Below are 16598 nucleotides of genomic sequence, written 5' to 3'. Positions count from 1 at the left end.
CCCCTTCAGGATATGGCAGTCAACTCAGATTGTCATTTTCTTCAGACATGCCGCTACATCCCTCAATCAAGCCTCTGCAAGTGGGTAGCACCTTTCCATGTGGAGGGGTGGAGTTTATTGGATATACTGGCCTCTGGAGCCCCAGGTTAAAATCACACTGTGAGTTGGACATTGCAGCACATCTGCGATTCCTTGAATGTACATTTCAACCTTTTTGTTGAGATGTGACAGTGTTAAAAAAGAGAAACTGGAAGGCACCTTAAAGATTCCGCTTATTTTATGAATGAAGAAACTGAGACTTACAGGCAAGGCAACAAAGATCAGCTTTGTTCAAGGCAGATTATGGTCTGTCCTTTAAATGTAACTTTTTCTCCCCCGAGAATTCTCTTTTGTGGATCCCTTAGTCCTGACTGTACAGTTTATAAGCTCAAAGGCTAGGGCAGCAAAGGACCATGCTGAAAGAGGGGCACTGGCCTCTGTGTGGGGGGGATAAAACCCCAAGGCACAGACTGCCAGGGTTCCTATGTTTTAGAGGTCAGAGGAAGATGAACTGCTCCAGTGTGTTCACATGGCAACTGAATGCTCAGTAGGCTGGAAAGAGCAGGGCTGGTGCAGAAGGCAGAGACCCAGCTTGTCCAAGAAACCAAGGGGGAGCAGGAGCAGGAGTAAAAATGCCAGGGATATGTGGTCACACGAGTGTCTTATAACTGGATATCTGTCCCCAAAGCCCTGAAATTGCTGCATTCTTTAAATGAACCCTTTATTAAACCTCCACATGCAGAGCTACAGACGAAGCTCTCACTGGCCTTTGGGGACTCCATTCAAATCAGTTTTCAAGTGAATTTGGTAAGTTGCTATGACAGCAAACCCACTCTTCCTCTGAGAAATGAATGCCTCCAATTTTCTTATTACATTAGGGGTATTTTTAAGTGAAATTTTGGGCAATTTTCTAGAATCGTTCTTTAAGCGTTATGCCTGGGGATTGGCAACTGAGTCTTGCTTATTTTTAAAGCAGGTTTTTGAGTGGGTGAATGTGGAAGTGTGCGCAGAGTGTCAGATAAGTGAATGTGTGGGTATACATGGATCTATATCAGTGAAAGCAGAATAATTACTATCCTCAGCAGCCACATTGGCACCATGCCATATTTTAAATTGCAGATCTCAACTGAGTGCTAGTTTACAGGAATTACATTTTCAGTTTTACGGTGGCATTTGAATGGGCAGAAAGTAGCAGATTTCTTCCTTTCTCTTTCTCTTTCATTCATTCTTTTTTCCTTTCTTTTGCACTAGTAAATTGATTTAGCCCCTAAGTTCTTGAATTGAGGGGTGCATTGGGGGAAAGATGGGGTTTGTCATGAATATGGGGACTTGATGTGACGTCACTGCCAGCTCTGTGTGATCGTAGGTGGTGTTAGAGCTCCAGTAGCGAGGGGGGGAGAGCAGTGGAAGAGACGATGTCGCTCTCAGACAGGCAGCCAGCCTCTCACACTGCCGCGAACAGCCAGCTCAGACAGGGTAAGCCTGCAGAGTGCCGAATGGAGTCCCCGAAAGAAATCAGCCAAGCTGGATTTGAGTGGCAGAGGACAGAGGGCAAACTGAATGAAATCGGGCTCAATGTCAGCATGGACGGGCAGCTGAAAGACGGGCTTGTGAAAAATGCCAGCTTCTTGGAGCCGAATAAGCTCTGCTTCTTTGAGGGAAAGCTAGACAAAGAGCTCGGCACTGACGTGCTGGACAGGGAGTATCAAGCAAGCTCGGGTCACCTTGAAAGCAGGTATGTGATTTCAGACTCCTGCCATTCCTCGGAGGGGAACTTGGTACACCAGAAGACAGCCAGGTTCCAGCTGGGACCCAGAGAGGGGCCAGACAAAAACAAAGCCTCTACAGTTCAGGAGATGGTGGCAGGGAAGAATGGACCAGAGACCAAGAGCCAGCCAGATCTGGATCTCCCTGGGGCTGCTGACCTCCCTGTGAAGGAGCAGGAAACCAGTGTTTGGAACCCCAACTTTCATCCAGTGGCTCCAGGCTGTCAAGGCTCCAGGGCAGCAACTCCAGGAAAGGAGAATGGCATCAGTCAGGGCTGCCAGGTGATTGGGGCGGGCAGCGATAACTTGGGGCAGCTTGAATGTGGGTCTTCATTACCTGCGGCTGTGACCCACCCAGCCCCCACTACTGAGCATTCACCCACTGCCACTCCACCAATCACTATGGTGGAGGTCACCCAGGAATACTTGAAAGCCAGCTCTCATGTCAGAGACCACGATAAGGAGATGGAAAAATTGAGCTCTGAGGAGGGGGCCTTGTTCAACCAAGCCCCTCAACAGAAAAAGGCAATGCGCCGAGCCCTGTCTGAATGTTCCCACCTCTCAGTTCCCCCAGCTGTCAACCTTGCAGATAAGTATCCTGAACTCCCTGCCCGAGAAGAGCTGCCTCTCCCCAGTAGCCCAGTGCCGATTCCTTCGCCCAGGAAACCGGGGGCTTCTGCTGTAAGGCGCTCCATGACGGTGGCCGAGGAACAGACAGCCAGCTACAGATTGAACCCTGGGGAATTGCCCATCCTGTCCACCGAGGAGCTCCCTCTTTCCACCTGCGAGGAACCAGTGGCCAAGAAGAGAGAAGAATTGACCCACTTCAGCAGCAGCTGCAGCAGCAGCTCTGGGAAGAAAGAACTGGGCACTGCTGGGCTGTATCTCCAGTGTAAGCTGGAGCAAATTCCTGAAGTAAGCGGCAGGGAAAGAGGACGGGATGATGTTAGTGGAAGCAGCACGGATTCATGCTCCCAAGTCTGCTGGGGAGGTGAGAAACGGCCAGGACAGGTGGCTCTGGCAGGGAAGAAAGAAATCGAGGTCACTGCAACCCAGAGCGCTCCATCGTTCCTGTGTGAAGAGACCCCACGTGATGGTATGTTTCTAAATTTTGCCTCCGTGGGGAACAAGCAGGCAGCAAGGAAGGAACCAAAGTGACAGATTACGGGCAGGAGCATTAGGCAGCCTGTTCCTTACTGCCTGGGGAAAGCTTAATTCTGTGGCATTGGAAGGTTGCTGGGAGTGAAGTGAGAAATTGAACAAAGTGAATGTGGCTAGGTCAGCTTGATTGCTGGCAGGACAGATAGTGTGGACTGAGGATGTGGGCTCAGGGTGGGTTGGATGGGGTCAGAGGGCAGTGGGCATTAGAAATAGAGCCCTTTCCTTGACCTCATGTCACCTCGCCTACTCCACCCCTATCCTCCCACCCCTCAGCTCCCTGTTGGTTTGGATCAGATGATTCCTGAGCCCTATATCATCCAGTCACAGCTGATTGATTTCCTTGCTGAAAATCTGTCACTGTGGAGATTCACAATGGGTTTATCAGCACTGACCTCCTCTCATTAAGTAGCACAGTCTGGGTGTAAGCTCTGTTTCCCGTTTTGCTTTTGAGAACGTTGTACTTTTGTTCAAGCTGAAAAAGAGCCTTTTAAAGCTGGCTATTTAATATTCTTTTCCTGTTCCTCATGTTTGACCCAATCTTGCTTCTAGTTTTCTCTTTTGGTGTGCAGGTTGGGAGGATTTGTGGGGAGAAAGGGAAAGGAGAGAGAAGGGGAGACTTGCACTTAATAAACGGCTGAGTGTTGCGGTCTTTGTGGCTGCCTCTGTGCCTTTCTTCCCAGCCCTTTCTTCCCTTCCCCACCCCCAAGCCCCCATGGGTCTTATTGTTGGTGGTCTAAAAAAGCTGCTTTTCCTCTGAGTCCAGTTTGAACACAAAGGGCCATCATTCACAAGCTTGTTAATGGGGATTTAAAACATGGGTTTTGTTTGTAAAAATAGGCTCTTTTCCTAGGAACTGTTTTCTCTAATATTTATCTCAGTACACTTTTGATGAAAATTTTTACTCTTTTTCTCTTAAAATTAGATGTGGTATTTTCTAGGGGAGGGGTAATTGGAACAGGACCTTTGAAGCCTGGCAGGTTTTTGGGTGTTTTTTAACAGAGATGGACAAAGAAGCTTCATATGTCCCCTATGGTTTCTTATGACTCCAAAATGGCAAGAACGCAGGTATCCTGCACTGTGGCTCACTTCTGCTTGTGGCAGAACCATAATCTCCTCGTGGACTGGGTTGTGTCGTCTTTTTATTGATCCCCAAGTGCCAGATACCTTCTAGGTGGTAAAGCATGAAGGTTTTTGGTTATTTCAGAACAAGTTCATCCTAGTTCACGCTAACAGAAGTTCATACTGATGGAAAACATTTTAAGTGACTGAGAAACCCCACTTATCTTTTCACCTGATAAATGTCTGAATGCTGACTCTGCTAGATTCTATGTAGCTAAAACTATGTGAAGATTAATTTACTCAGCATGCCTGCCACATAGCAGTCACTGTCGAGGTACTGGGGATTGTCTTTATCCTCAAGCAGTTTATGACCTAGTTGTGGTGGAAGTGTTGGTGAGAGGATTGTAAATCGTGGAAACTCTTTTTGGAAAAGGTGGCCTTGGAAACCTAGGATGCCTAACAATGCTGAGGAAAGTCTTCCAAGCAGAGGGACTGATGAGAGCAAAGGTATGAAGCCTGGAAGCTCACTTTCGTTAGAGGAACAATGAGGAGTGTTTATGAGACACTCCTAAGAATTACTTGATTGCAAAGGATGGATACACACTCAGCGGAACTCAAATTTATAATAAGCTATTTAATGATAGGCTGTAGAAAGAATCCCGTTGTAGGAGGTGTAGCCAGACTGCAGTCATCATGTGTCTCTCTCCCGATCTCTACTTCTCCCTAAATATGTGCTCCATTCTCTTCCCTTTTGGAAACTGTATTTTCTCTGCCATCTCTTACTTTTTGCTTTCTTTGTGACTCTGGTCTGCACAGGACATTGGGTTGACGTGGTTGGGACTTTGTGCCCCACTTCATGCTACCTTATATCTCAGGGATCCAAGGTTGCTTGACTGAGTTTTCTTTTCTTTTAGAGAAAGAGTTAATAAATGTATCTTACTGGCTCAGCTTGGTCCAGACAGCTGTGTGCCAGGTACCACAGGCTTATTAACCAATCTTAGCCATTTAGACCTGTCCGCTTCATTCATCTGGAGGTGCCTCTGGAGAAGGGTGGGGGTTTAGCAGATAGGCCAGAGCCACCTGCAGTGTGGCAAGAAACGATGAGAGAAGAAAATCCAGAAAGTTGTTTGGAACCCAAGTTTCAAATGAACCCCTAAGATGTGTAAAGATTACTCTTGTGTTTAAAATACTGTGGTGACTGCCTCTGACAATAAGTAAAGACTCACCTGTTCTCAGTAGATGAGATGAACTGGAAGACAGAAGATTGGAGGCAAAAAATCATGTTAGATTAGATTCAGGTAGTAGTAGCAGGTGAAATACCAAGGTCGTGATAGGGCAAATATAACAGAGGTGAAATCAACTGGACTTGAAAACTGGATGATGTGTAAGGTGTGTGTGTGTTTGTATGTGTGTGTGAGTGGGGGGAGGGGAGGTATGTTTTGGACCTAGGTTTCCCAGCAGGTAGTAATGGGAAGATCCAACAGAAGGGAGGAGCTAGATTTTTTTTTTTTTTTGAGACTGTGGGGATATGTGGGTAGTGGTCTGTAGCAATTGGCTGGTATATACCCCTGAGGCAAAGGATGTGGGTCATGACAAGAAGCACCATCTTGGAGGGGGACAGCATTTCTGCTTGTGCATAGATCATGTGTTTTTCATAGGGTGACATTCTTGTGCTGGTTGAGTTGTTGCACACTTATGTCACAGGCAGTGAGACCTCCTGAAGAGGTCCTGTTGTTTACTGAAAATCCTGTGCCTACTGAGAAATGTTCATGATGATAGCAAGTCACACATGTGGTAAGATATTCTTTCAGCTTGCTATAGAACAAAGGCAGTATTACCAGCCTTGTGTGATGGTTTTTATTCTTTCTTCACATTTTTTAAACTAACAAAATTCAGTTGTTGACTAAAAATACATGATTTCAAATACCACAGAGTAAAAAATTCTATACATTAGAAAACCACCTACCAAGACAAGATGACATTGATTCATTTTGTCCTGCTCCTTTCAAGTAAATAGGACTAAATACTCTGAAATAATTCAACAGATAATCATGAAAGGAATCTGAAAGGTGGAAAGGAGAGGGCAGACTAGGTAGGGACTTCAGGACTTGAGGAAGGACAGTGCAGTGAGTTCCCTGGGTTTTTAAAAAATTGTCCATATATCCCAGTTTGGGCACTGGAGAGTGCCTGCAGCCTGAAATCACCAAGCATGGGGGGGGGGCGGGGGAGAAAGAAAAGCCTGCTCTTTCTTGCCAAAAGGCCAGGAAAGGGGAAGCCCAGTAGAAGACCCAGTGATGAACCCATTTCCCTGCCCATATCCAGCAGCAGCAGTGGGATCAGTCCTCCTGTAGATAGTGTCAGCAGAGTTCATGAGGGCCTACCTGTTATTTATTCCATGTCCGGCAGCAGGTGCAGGCCTGGTCCATTGGCAGCACTGCAGTGTGATCCACCCACACTGGCTGGGAGACCCATTCCCTATCCCTTACTAGGTGACGGCTCCAGTGGCACCTATAGGCCTGGTGTCTTCAGCCTTCTTCTTAGTAGCAGAAGGGGACCAAGGTAGGTACTTTCTGCTCCCAGCAGCACCTATTGGCCTGGTGTCTTCCAGGCCTCCACCCCAGGACAGAAAGAAACCTAGATAGATTTCTTCCTCCACCCTTCCCTCCAGTAGCAGAAGGCTAGGTAGGTGCTTCCCACTCTCAGTAGCACCAGCAGAGATCTAACAGGAAGTCTGCCAGCACTGGGTAGCCAGAGAATAGGCCAGGAAAATCTCTGCATTCCATGTGTTTGGCATCACTTAACCCCCACCTAGTGAAACCACGTGATCTAGGGAAGTGCCTTGAGCCCTTACAGGCAGTAGCAGCATGGGTTGAGTGAGAGCTTCCTGAAGCTAGAACACAGCAGGCCAGGACTACACGGGCTCTAGAAATGAAATTGTTGTTGAAACTATAACCAGAACCTGCTTGCTAAGTTTAAACAGTGATTATCTGCTAAAGTACAAAACTGAATTTTAAAGCACCACCTTAAAATTGCTTCAACAAGCAATTATGTTTTCTCTTGAAATAAATAAAAACACTAGAAAATCTCAGCAAAGAAATAGATGTTTATAAAAAAGTACCAAATGGAGATTATGGATAGAAATCAGCGAAATTGTAAACAAGAAAATAAAATCAATTAAACCAAACGTGGTTCTTAAAAAAACACACCAATACAATTGATAAACTTAAACAAAACTGACAAAGATAAAATGAGAGAAGATACAAACTACCAATAACAGAAACAGGAGATACCAATCCATCCATTACAATGGTAATAGGGATACTAGGAGCACCTATACACCCACAAATTCAGCATCTTAGAAGAAATGGACCAGTTGCTTGAAGACCACAAATTACAACTCAGCTAGTATGAAATAGATAACTTGAATAAAACTATTACTGAAATTGAATTTTTAATTAAAAATCTTTTGATAGTTTCACTGGAGAATTTTACCATACATTTAAAGAATAATGAACACTGCCTGGCTGGGCGTGGCTCAGCTGTTGAGCGTCGACCTAGGATCCAGGTGATTGGGGTTCGATTCCTGGTCAGGGCACATGCCTCGGTTGTGGGCTTGATCAATGACTCTCTCATCATTGATGTTTCTCTCTCTCTCCCTCCCTCCCTCCCTTTTCCTTTCTCTGAAATCAATAAAGATATATTTTTAAAAAATAATAATTAACACTTAATTTTTCACATAAAAATACCTGATACCCTAAACAAATACAGTACAAAACAAACTACAGACCTATATTTCTCATGAACTTAGATGTAAACATTTTTAACAAAATGTTAACAAATCACATCAAGCAATATATGAAGCCAAGTGGAATTTTTTCCAGATATGCAAGGCTGGTTCAGTAATCAAAAACAACCAATGTAACCCACCATATCAACAGTCTAAGCAAGAAAAATTATAAACACAGAAAATTCAAAATTGACCACTCATGCCTGATAAAACTCATCAAACAAGAGGGAGAATAGTTAATAGTGAAAGACAATACTTTCAGCTGAAGATCAGAAACAAGGCAAAGATGCTCCCTCTCACTACTCTTAGTTAACATAGTTCTGGAAGTTCTAGTTAGCACAGTAAAGCAAGAACAGGAAATAAAAAGCATATAGATTAGAAAGGAAGAAATAAGTCTGGCTCTATTTTCAGATGACATGATTGATTGTCTATATGGAAAGTTCCAAGGCATCTACCCCCAGACCCCTAGAACTAATAGTATGTTCAGCAAGGTTACAGGATACACTATTAGCATATAAGAATTAATTTCATTTCCATACACTAACAATGAACGTGCTTTACTCAAAATCCTTTACATAAATGTTCGTAGCAGCTTTGTTCATAATAGCTAACAACTGGAAACAACCAGAATGCCCTTCAGTAAGTGACTGGTTAAACTGTGGTATAGTTATACTGTGGGACACCACTCAGCAGTAAAAAAGAGCTAACTAGTAATACATGCAACACTGATGCATCCTACAATTGTTATGCTGGGAGAGAGAAGCCAGACACAAGAGGTAGCACACTGTGTGATTGATTTCATTTGTCTAATATTTTTGAAATAATAATATGGAGATGGAGAACAGATTAGTAGTTGCCAGAAATTTAAGGATTGGGAAGGGGTTGGGGTGGCTATAAAGGGGACCGTGAGGGAGCTCTGTGGTATTAGGACAGTTATGTATCTTGATTATTAGTAGTGGTTACATGAAATTGATAAAATTGCATAGAACCGCAGATACTTGCAGGTGCATTGCACACACACACAAATGAATCCATGTAAAATGAAGAATCTGAATAAGCTCTGTGGGTTGTACCAGATAGTGAACTGTAGTTATGGAGGATGTCAGCACTGGGGGTGGCTGTCTGAAGGGTACATGGGACCTCTCTATACATTTTCTTACAACTTCCTGTGAAGCTATAATTATTTTTAAACCAAAAGTTTTTAAAATAAAGTCTTCTATCCTCCCTAGTTTTGTGCCCCAGCCCCCTTCAAATTAAGTTACCATTGTTTTGTTTCATCGTGATTCTTCCAAAGGTTTTTTTTAATGCATGTACAGGTGTATTTGCAATAAAAATGTATTTTATCCCATTCTTTTCTAGACAAATGGTTTTATATTATACATACTGTTCTGTGCCTTGCTTTTTTCTTCTTCTTCACTTAGAGATTGTTTCATATCAGTTGGAAAGAATTTTTTGGTGCTTTACTTTTTCAGATTCAGAGATTACATTGATATAACTAGTTTACTATTAACAGAGTCTGGGTTGTTTCAGGCCTTTGCTTTTTTTAATAGTGCTCTGAGAAGACAGTGATGTTTGCTATTTTGTAGGTATATGAATGTATCTCTAAGATAAATTTCTAGAAATTGGATTTCTGGGTTAGAATTTATCTACACTTGTAATTTTCAGAGATACTGCAAGACTGCCCTGCACATGAGTTGTACCATTTCAGACATTTACCAGCAGTGTATGTCCTCATATTGTCCCCAACAGTTACTTTCAAATTTTAGAATGTTTGACAACATGTTAGGTTAAAATTAGCATCTCCATGTAGTTTTTAAAAATATATATATCTTTATTGATTTCAGAGAGAGGAAAGAGGGAGAGAGAGAGAGAGAAACATCAACGATGAGAGAGTCATTGATCGGCTGCCTCCTGCACGCCCCCGACAGGGTCTTGAGCCCGCAACCTGGGCATGTGTCCTGACCGGGAATCGAACCCTGATCGCTTGGATCCTAGGTTGGCGCTCAACCACTGAGCCATGCCTGGCCGGGCTCCATGTAGTTTTAATTTTAATTTTTCTTAAAAATTAGACATCTTTCCTTATTTTCAAAAGTGACTTGTATTTCTGTAAACTGTGTTCATATTCTCTTGGCCATTTTTCTGCTGGGTTGTTGGCCTTTATAGGAGTTACTGATTTATAGGAGTAATTTATATAATAAATTATTTGTCTTTGGTGTGAAGTTCAGATATTTCTTTTCCTGTTTATCACTTGCCTTCTGACTTTTTTGTTATTTTGGCCTTATTGAAGGTTTTTATTTTTTTGTAGTCAAAGTTACTTTTGTGGCTTCTGAATTTTGTGCCAATTAGAAAGGTTTTTTCTATGCCCAGGTTAAAATTTAATGGTATTTTAATGCTTTCAGGTATACCCTTATTGAAATCTGGAGTAACCTCCCTGCAGTGGTGCTGCTGGGCATAGCCTTAGGCAATAGACTTTCTTTCTGGCCCTGGGTCTGATTTCATGGGTCTCCTCGGCCTTGTTGGAAATCTGGGTCACTGCTAGAATTAGATCAAGTTAATCTCACATCCTCCATAAAGTGGTGCTTTACAGGGAAAGGAAGTAAGAGGAGGACATTGGATGATCTTCTGGCACTTATCCCATCTCTCTGCAACCTTTATTCCAAGAGATAAACTGTAGTAGAAGAGGTTTTTGTCCCCTGTGTGTGCTGGGAGTTAGTGGTTGGGTGACAGAACCCCTTTGCCTGTCTGTCTCCAGGGAAGGGAAACCAAACTTGAAGGGCCATTTCCTTCCCTTGATCATTTGTGTAAATCCCACTTAGGTTGCTTCCCCACAGGGACAGGCTGCCTGAATCTCTGGAATCTAAAACTGTCCTCCGTCACAATGAGGGGAGCTTGGGAGTCTTGTCCACATTTCAGCAGCACAGTGCTGTGGGCTTTTTTCAGAATGAAGTGCTAGTTAGTTGTCTGTCTCTGCTAAGACTTGCATTTTTGAAATGGTTATGAAAAACATTTGCTTAGCATAACTTCTCCCCTTAGGAATATCCAAGCCAGAAGACGGACAACCTACTGTGAGCTTGACCGGAAATGACATCACCGCCCCTCCAAACAAGGAGCTCCCACCAAGCCCAGAGAAGAAAACAAAGGTAGTTGCCAGAATGGTGGGTTATCTTTTACCACTGTGATTTTTTTAATGGTATCTTCAGCTATTATTGCTTGAATTGTGAATGAAATTTCTTTTTTTCTGAGTGGTTAGTCCTTTCTCAAGTTTGGATGTGCTTAAAAAATATTTTATATTCCCATTTTACCATAATGGCTTAACTCAAACCTTAATATTGCTGCCTTTGACCCTATTATTTTGAATATCTGTAGAAATGTTCTGTAGAGGTTGTTTGTGCTTCTCAATAGCAGCAAAAGGTGTTTCAGCACTCTTGAAATAGATTCCAAAATCTGCATTCATAAAAGGGAACACAAATTTTTATGGTGAATCATAGCTTCAGACACTTATTGGTACTAATTGCAAAGTTCAAATGGCACACTTTTTAGTGTGATTTTAAAACAGGATGCTTATGTTGCCTCATCGAGGTGCAAGTAATGGTAACATAATTACCTGCTGGTAACTTTTTCATGGATTATTACAGCCACCAAAAGTTAGTTAATTGTTTAAAGCTATTACTGAATTTAAGTCTTTAGGTGTCAGACCGCTGGAATTTGTCACACTGTCATTAAGAAAGAGTTCCCAGTTTTCTTTTTCTCTATCCTGCTGCCTTTCTACAATTTACTGAGCTCAGAAAAAAGGAATGCTGATTTTCAGTTGCATCTCTCCTCATTGCTTATAATTTTACTTTGAATTGTGCAATTTATACTTTTTTTACATTTTGTTTTTATTCTTGTCTGTGTGTTTGATGTTGGCCTTTAAAAAACACACCAACAAATCAACTTAAAGCCTTTGGCCACAACTCAGCCTGCAAAGACTTCAACATCGAAAGCCAAAACACAGCCCACTTCTCTCCCTAAGCATCCAGCTCCCACCACCTTTGGTGGGTCGACTAAAAAACCCATGAGCCTTGCTTCAGGCTCAGTACCAGCTGCCCCACCCAAACGCCCTGCTGCCACCACTGCCAGGCCTTCCATCTCACCTTCAAAAGACGTGAAGCCCAAGGTAAGTAGTCACCTAAGCACTGTGCAGGGAAAGGTTTTCCCCGCCAAGTGTCAGGTAGACAGGGTCTGGTTGCTGCCAGACAGTGGAATCCGGCTGGTGGGACTGGGGAAAGGTGACTTGACAGTTGGTTTGGGGGCTCTTGGTGCAGCTATACCACTTGAAGGCCTTTTTATACTTTTTACCTTTCCCTGCCCTGGTCGGGAAGCCAACATCTACTTTGGTTTCTCCTTTCTCCCAACTCCCCTTACTCTTCACCTGTTTAAACTCTTGCTAACCAGTCCCCCTTCCCCACATACTATTCAGACACTCCTTTTTGCCGTGATTCTCGCGTCCCATTCCCTTCTTTGCCCTTCTTGATCATCCTGCAAACTGCATTTAACCCATTCCCTTTGTGGTAAGTTCCTCCAGCTTGTCTCAGCAGGTCTCGGCATCATGTGATAACTTGCTTTGCTTTTGGCATGAGGCCACCTCTCACTGGGCTGCTTCTGAAGTTTTTTCAGTTTTCCAGGTCACCCACACATTATTGCCCAGAAAATGGTCGATTTGAAACAGCATGAGCTTCACAGAGGTATCTAGGAGGAGAGCATGGGTGGAATCTGCCTACCTTAACATCTTATTTTATTCAAGAAGGGCCTTTAGGTCAGCCTGATGTCTTCTTTAAATTCATGTTGGGAAATAGTTTCCATGTTAAAATGTTAAGTGTTTTAATCTAACCTTGTGAAAAAACCTGTTGGAACCTAGGAATTGAATCCTGGCCAGGAAACCGAGAAATTCTGTCATAGACGAGGAATGATAAAATCTCGTAAAGCTTTCTGATCCTCATTTATCCAGTTGACTGCTTCTCTTGATTTTCAGAAAACAGTTTTTTAGAATAGGAGAGTAGAAGGAAGGTGACTGGAGCCACAGCGCAGCTTTCCCCGACACTCAGCAGCAAATCCTGGGGGAGACCGAGGACGGAGTAGGGAGGAACGGGTGTCTAGTGAAATAACACGCTATAATAAAAAGAAAAGTGACGTGTACTATACTGCTTTCTTTATACACATTAACTCTTGAATTCGCTCTCTTGGCGGCCAAGATGTGGGTATCAGCGCCGTCATTTCATAGCTCATTTAGGTAACTGTCCTAAAGTCCAGTGCTGGTAAGTGGCAGAGGCAGTATTTGAACTTGGGTCCAGTGCCAATCAGTGTTGATGCTCAGGGCCTCTATGAACACTGTTCTTTCATGGCTTTTTGCCATCCAGTTTTTAAACTGCATTCAAGTTACCTGAAGAGGTGACCTGAATGACAATTATTACTCTTCTTTGCCTTTTATATAAGAAACAGATGGATTGAGAGATTGATAAATACTGTAGTCTAATGAAATTTATTCTTATCTTTTTATCCTTATTTGGATAGATTTATAGAAGCAAACAAGGGGAGAAAATGTATTTGAAAATAAGTAGATATATGAATCTGCCAAAGGGAAAATAAAAAATTGAGAAACAGAGCAACTCTAGTTAGGAAAACAGGCTGGCTCTGCAGCTGGCTGAGGCCAAGAGCCTGACCTGCAAAGAATGTCACATCCTTTAGAGAATTCTGTCTCTGCGTTACCTTTTTTCTAACTTCTTGTATCATTGTTATTGTTACCAGCAAAATATTAAGATCCCACTAGATTATTCTGAATCATATTCATAGTGTGGATAACTCGAAGGAGACCTTAGGGAGCATCTGGTTTGTCCTAAAATTCTAGAGCAAACCCAGAGGGAGTCCCTCTGCACACACACCAGAAACGTTCTGAACAGAGCTAGTAGCTGAACTGGTTCCTCTGATTCCAGCCTTAGGCTTCTTAGTACCATACTTAGGGACTTTCTTTGTATAAATGGACATTGCCTTGTACTTGCAGGGTTAAGTTTTATTTATTTGGATGCTAGCTCTGAATTTCTTTGCACCTCCTTAGCTGGTTTTCCATTTACGCAATATCCTGTTTGTCTCTGCCAACATATTGCCCTCCGAGTGGCCATTTCTCTTGGAGTTAAAGATCTGCATCCACTGTATCTGTGGTTTGGCTTACTCTCGAGTAACATGGTACATTTGCGTATCAAAATAGTGTGTTCATCCCCTGCTCCTGTAGAAACCAGGCTAAAGTGATTCCCTTGCTTCCTTGCTAACGACAACATGCCCAGGCTCCATGGAACAGTGACCCAGGCACATCTGTACTTGAGAGATTTCTCTTGCTTTCAGTCGTAGCTCTGACATCTGTGCTGCTCATTCCCTCTGTTGGCCATGGCTGCATCCTCCGCTTGCCCCTTCTCATCGCCTCTGGTCCCTGAGACTTGCCACTCTCTAGTTCCTAGCATCACATGTTATCAAAGCTGCCTTAGAGATCCTGTGTTCAGCTTCCCTTATGCAGATGAGGGAGGAACTAAAGCCCAGAGAGGCTCTGCGACTTGCCCAGGAATACACTGAGTTGGGGGCCAGATTTGGACCAGTGTTCTCCGCATCTGTAGCCTTAGCCTGTTCAGCACCCACCAGGTGCATCTAAGCCGAAAGAATGGCTGAATTTGACTGGACATCATTTAAAATTTTTGTTCTGTTTATGTGTTTGTTAATCTCTGGTCAAATATATAATACACTAAATACATCAGTATTTAGTGCAGTAGAGCCTGAGGCACATGTGTGATGAGGTATACTTTCCAGGGCCATTCATTCTCATTAGTTCAGGTTGGCTTGAGGTTTGGCTCAGTTTCCTGACACCAGATCACACAGTACCCTACAGGGCCAGTTTCTCACGTTCCCTGGAGGACTTTGATCCTAGAACCATATATATTTTCCTATCAGTAGCTTCCAGACCCACAGAACCCTGTTTCCTGGTGTGTGCATCTGTGGGAGCATCCTTTGGAATGACTTCCTGGGGCTATTGCTGACCCGCAGCTCTTATTCCCACTTGCCTATTAGCCTGTTGCAGATGCAAAGATTCCTGAGAAGAAGACCACACCATCCAAGCCGGCCTCTGCCCCATCCTTCAGGCCTGGCTCCAAGAGCACCCAGACTGTTCCAAAAGCCACAGCGGCTGCCTCTCTTGCCTCAGCTGGGCCAAGCAGTAGGAGCGCCCCCATGCCCCTGCCCAGGAGGCCTACTGGTGAGTATTGTCACCCTTCTCCCCTGTGAGAACCAGTTGGGAGGAGAGTGGGGACTTGATTTTTGTCCCAGCCAGAGCTCCAGCTAGCATCACACAGCTGTACAGATCTGCTTGTGCATCAGTCCTTAATGGGGTATGTGGGCAAGTGGCTGAATTGGTCTCCATGTGAGGTTAGCAGGTAGGTATATTCAGAAAAACCTTGAGTGAAGGGGACTGTCATGAATCATGGTAGAATTTACTATTCCTTTCTTAGTGTCTTCATAGCACCCAGCACATTATAGTCACAGGCCTACATGATAAGAATTAGGCCATTCAATTCTGTAGGTGTGTATTGATCACCTATTTCTAAGGCCACATGGAAGGCATTGTCAACTGGAAAAGAAGATGCACTGCCTGGCCTTGTACCCTGCATAGGCCATGGTTTTGCATGGCTGCCTAATGTACTACTTTATCCCCAGAGACCAGCACAGCCCCTGGTTCAGGGGGGACATTCATTAATTGTTGAATGAATGAATGAATGAATAAATGATGAATGAATCTCAGTATTGCATGAGCCATTCAATAGGTGAGTTTGTTAAATGTTATATTAAAAAGCATATGTCTGTGCAGGCATCAAGACTGAGGGAAAACCTGCAGATGTCAAGAAGATGGTTACGAAGTCTGCACCAGGTAATACCCCATCCCCCACTTTGTGGAACCCTAACTTAAACCCTCACCTCCTCCATGGCTTTAAGGCTCCTGGATGCTGTCTCCCCATGAATGCTTCTTGTGTCTCACTCCTACCTTTGCAGCTGACTTGGGTCGCTCAAAGAGCACCTCCAGCAGTACCATGAAGAAGAACGCCATCGTCCCTGGGGCAGCCCCCCCAGCAGGCGTGGCTCCCAGTCGAGTCAAGCCCACAGTCACGTCTCCCCGGCCCTCTGGGACTCTTGCCACGGACAAGAAGCCCACGTCAGCCAGGCCCAGCTCCTCTGCCCCAAGGCTGAGCCGCCCGACTACCAGCACGTCCACCCCTGATCTGAAGAATGTCCGTGCCAAGGTTGGCTCCACGGAAAACATCAAACATCAGCCTGGAGGAGGCCGGGTGGGTCCAGGGACCTTGGAGTTCTCGGCATGCTGGCCCCTGCTGCTTTCCCTGCCACATCCAACCACTGTTCCTGAAGCATGTCCTCACATCAACCCTGGGGCGCATTAGAGGGGGGCAGTCAGGATGTGGACTTGCCAGCTGGGAAGGGGTAGGCCGAGCTCTGGGCCTTCTCTTTCCCGTTGGAATCAGAGGGGCTCCTATTCTCTATTTTGGGGTTTAGTCTTATATTTTTGTTTGGAGGCAAAAGGATTGTTCTACTTTACAAAATGAACAGAGGAGACCTCTGGGACTGTGAAGGGGAAAGATAGTGGACGTGAACCTGGTTTGTCATGGTTCTCACCTCTGCACTGCGAGCAGCAGGAGAGGCAGGTGGGTGGAGAGGCTGTCTGAGAGAAGATGAGGGTGTCCTGGTGGCCTGTGTCAGTC

The 16598-nt window shown here is 44.2% G+C and overlaps 1 protein-coding gene across 28 annotated transcripts in view; it reads left to right on the top strand.

The window, feature by feature from the left end:
• The window catches only part of MAP4 (microtubule associated protein 4), a 115843-nt gene that overhangs the window by 85571 nt on the left and 13674 nt on the right, over positions 1–16598 (top strand). For 17 of the 28 annotated variants that reach the window (XM_081159791.1, XM_081159789.1, XM_081159786.1 and 14 more), the window contains 5 exons: positions 10846–10952; positions 11753–11968; positions 14902–15085; positions 15695–15754; positions 15877–16169. In XM_081159791.1, coding sequence (XP_081015917.1) covers positions 10846–10952; positions 11753–11968; positions 14902–15085; positions 15695–15754; positions 15877–16169 — 860 coding nt within the window. Of the gene's footprint in view, positions 1–10845; positions 10968–11752; positions 11969–14901; positions 15086–15694; positions 15755–15876; positions 16170–16598 lie in introns of all 28 variants that reach the window. The other 11 variants (XM_081159788.1, XM_081159787.1, XM_081159783.1 and 8 more) reach the window with 1 other exon arrangement.

Source organism: Miniopterus schreibersii (assembly GCF_964146895.1).
Source record: "Miniopterus schreibersii genome assembly, chromosome: 15".
Classification (NCBI taxonomy): domain Eukaryota; kingdom Metazoa; phylum Chordata; class Mammalia; order Chiroptera; family Miniopteridae; genus Miniopterus; species Miniopterus schreibersii.
Note: the sequence above shows the minus strand (reverse complement) of the source record. Positions and strands in the feature narration are given on the sequence as shown.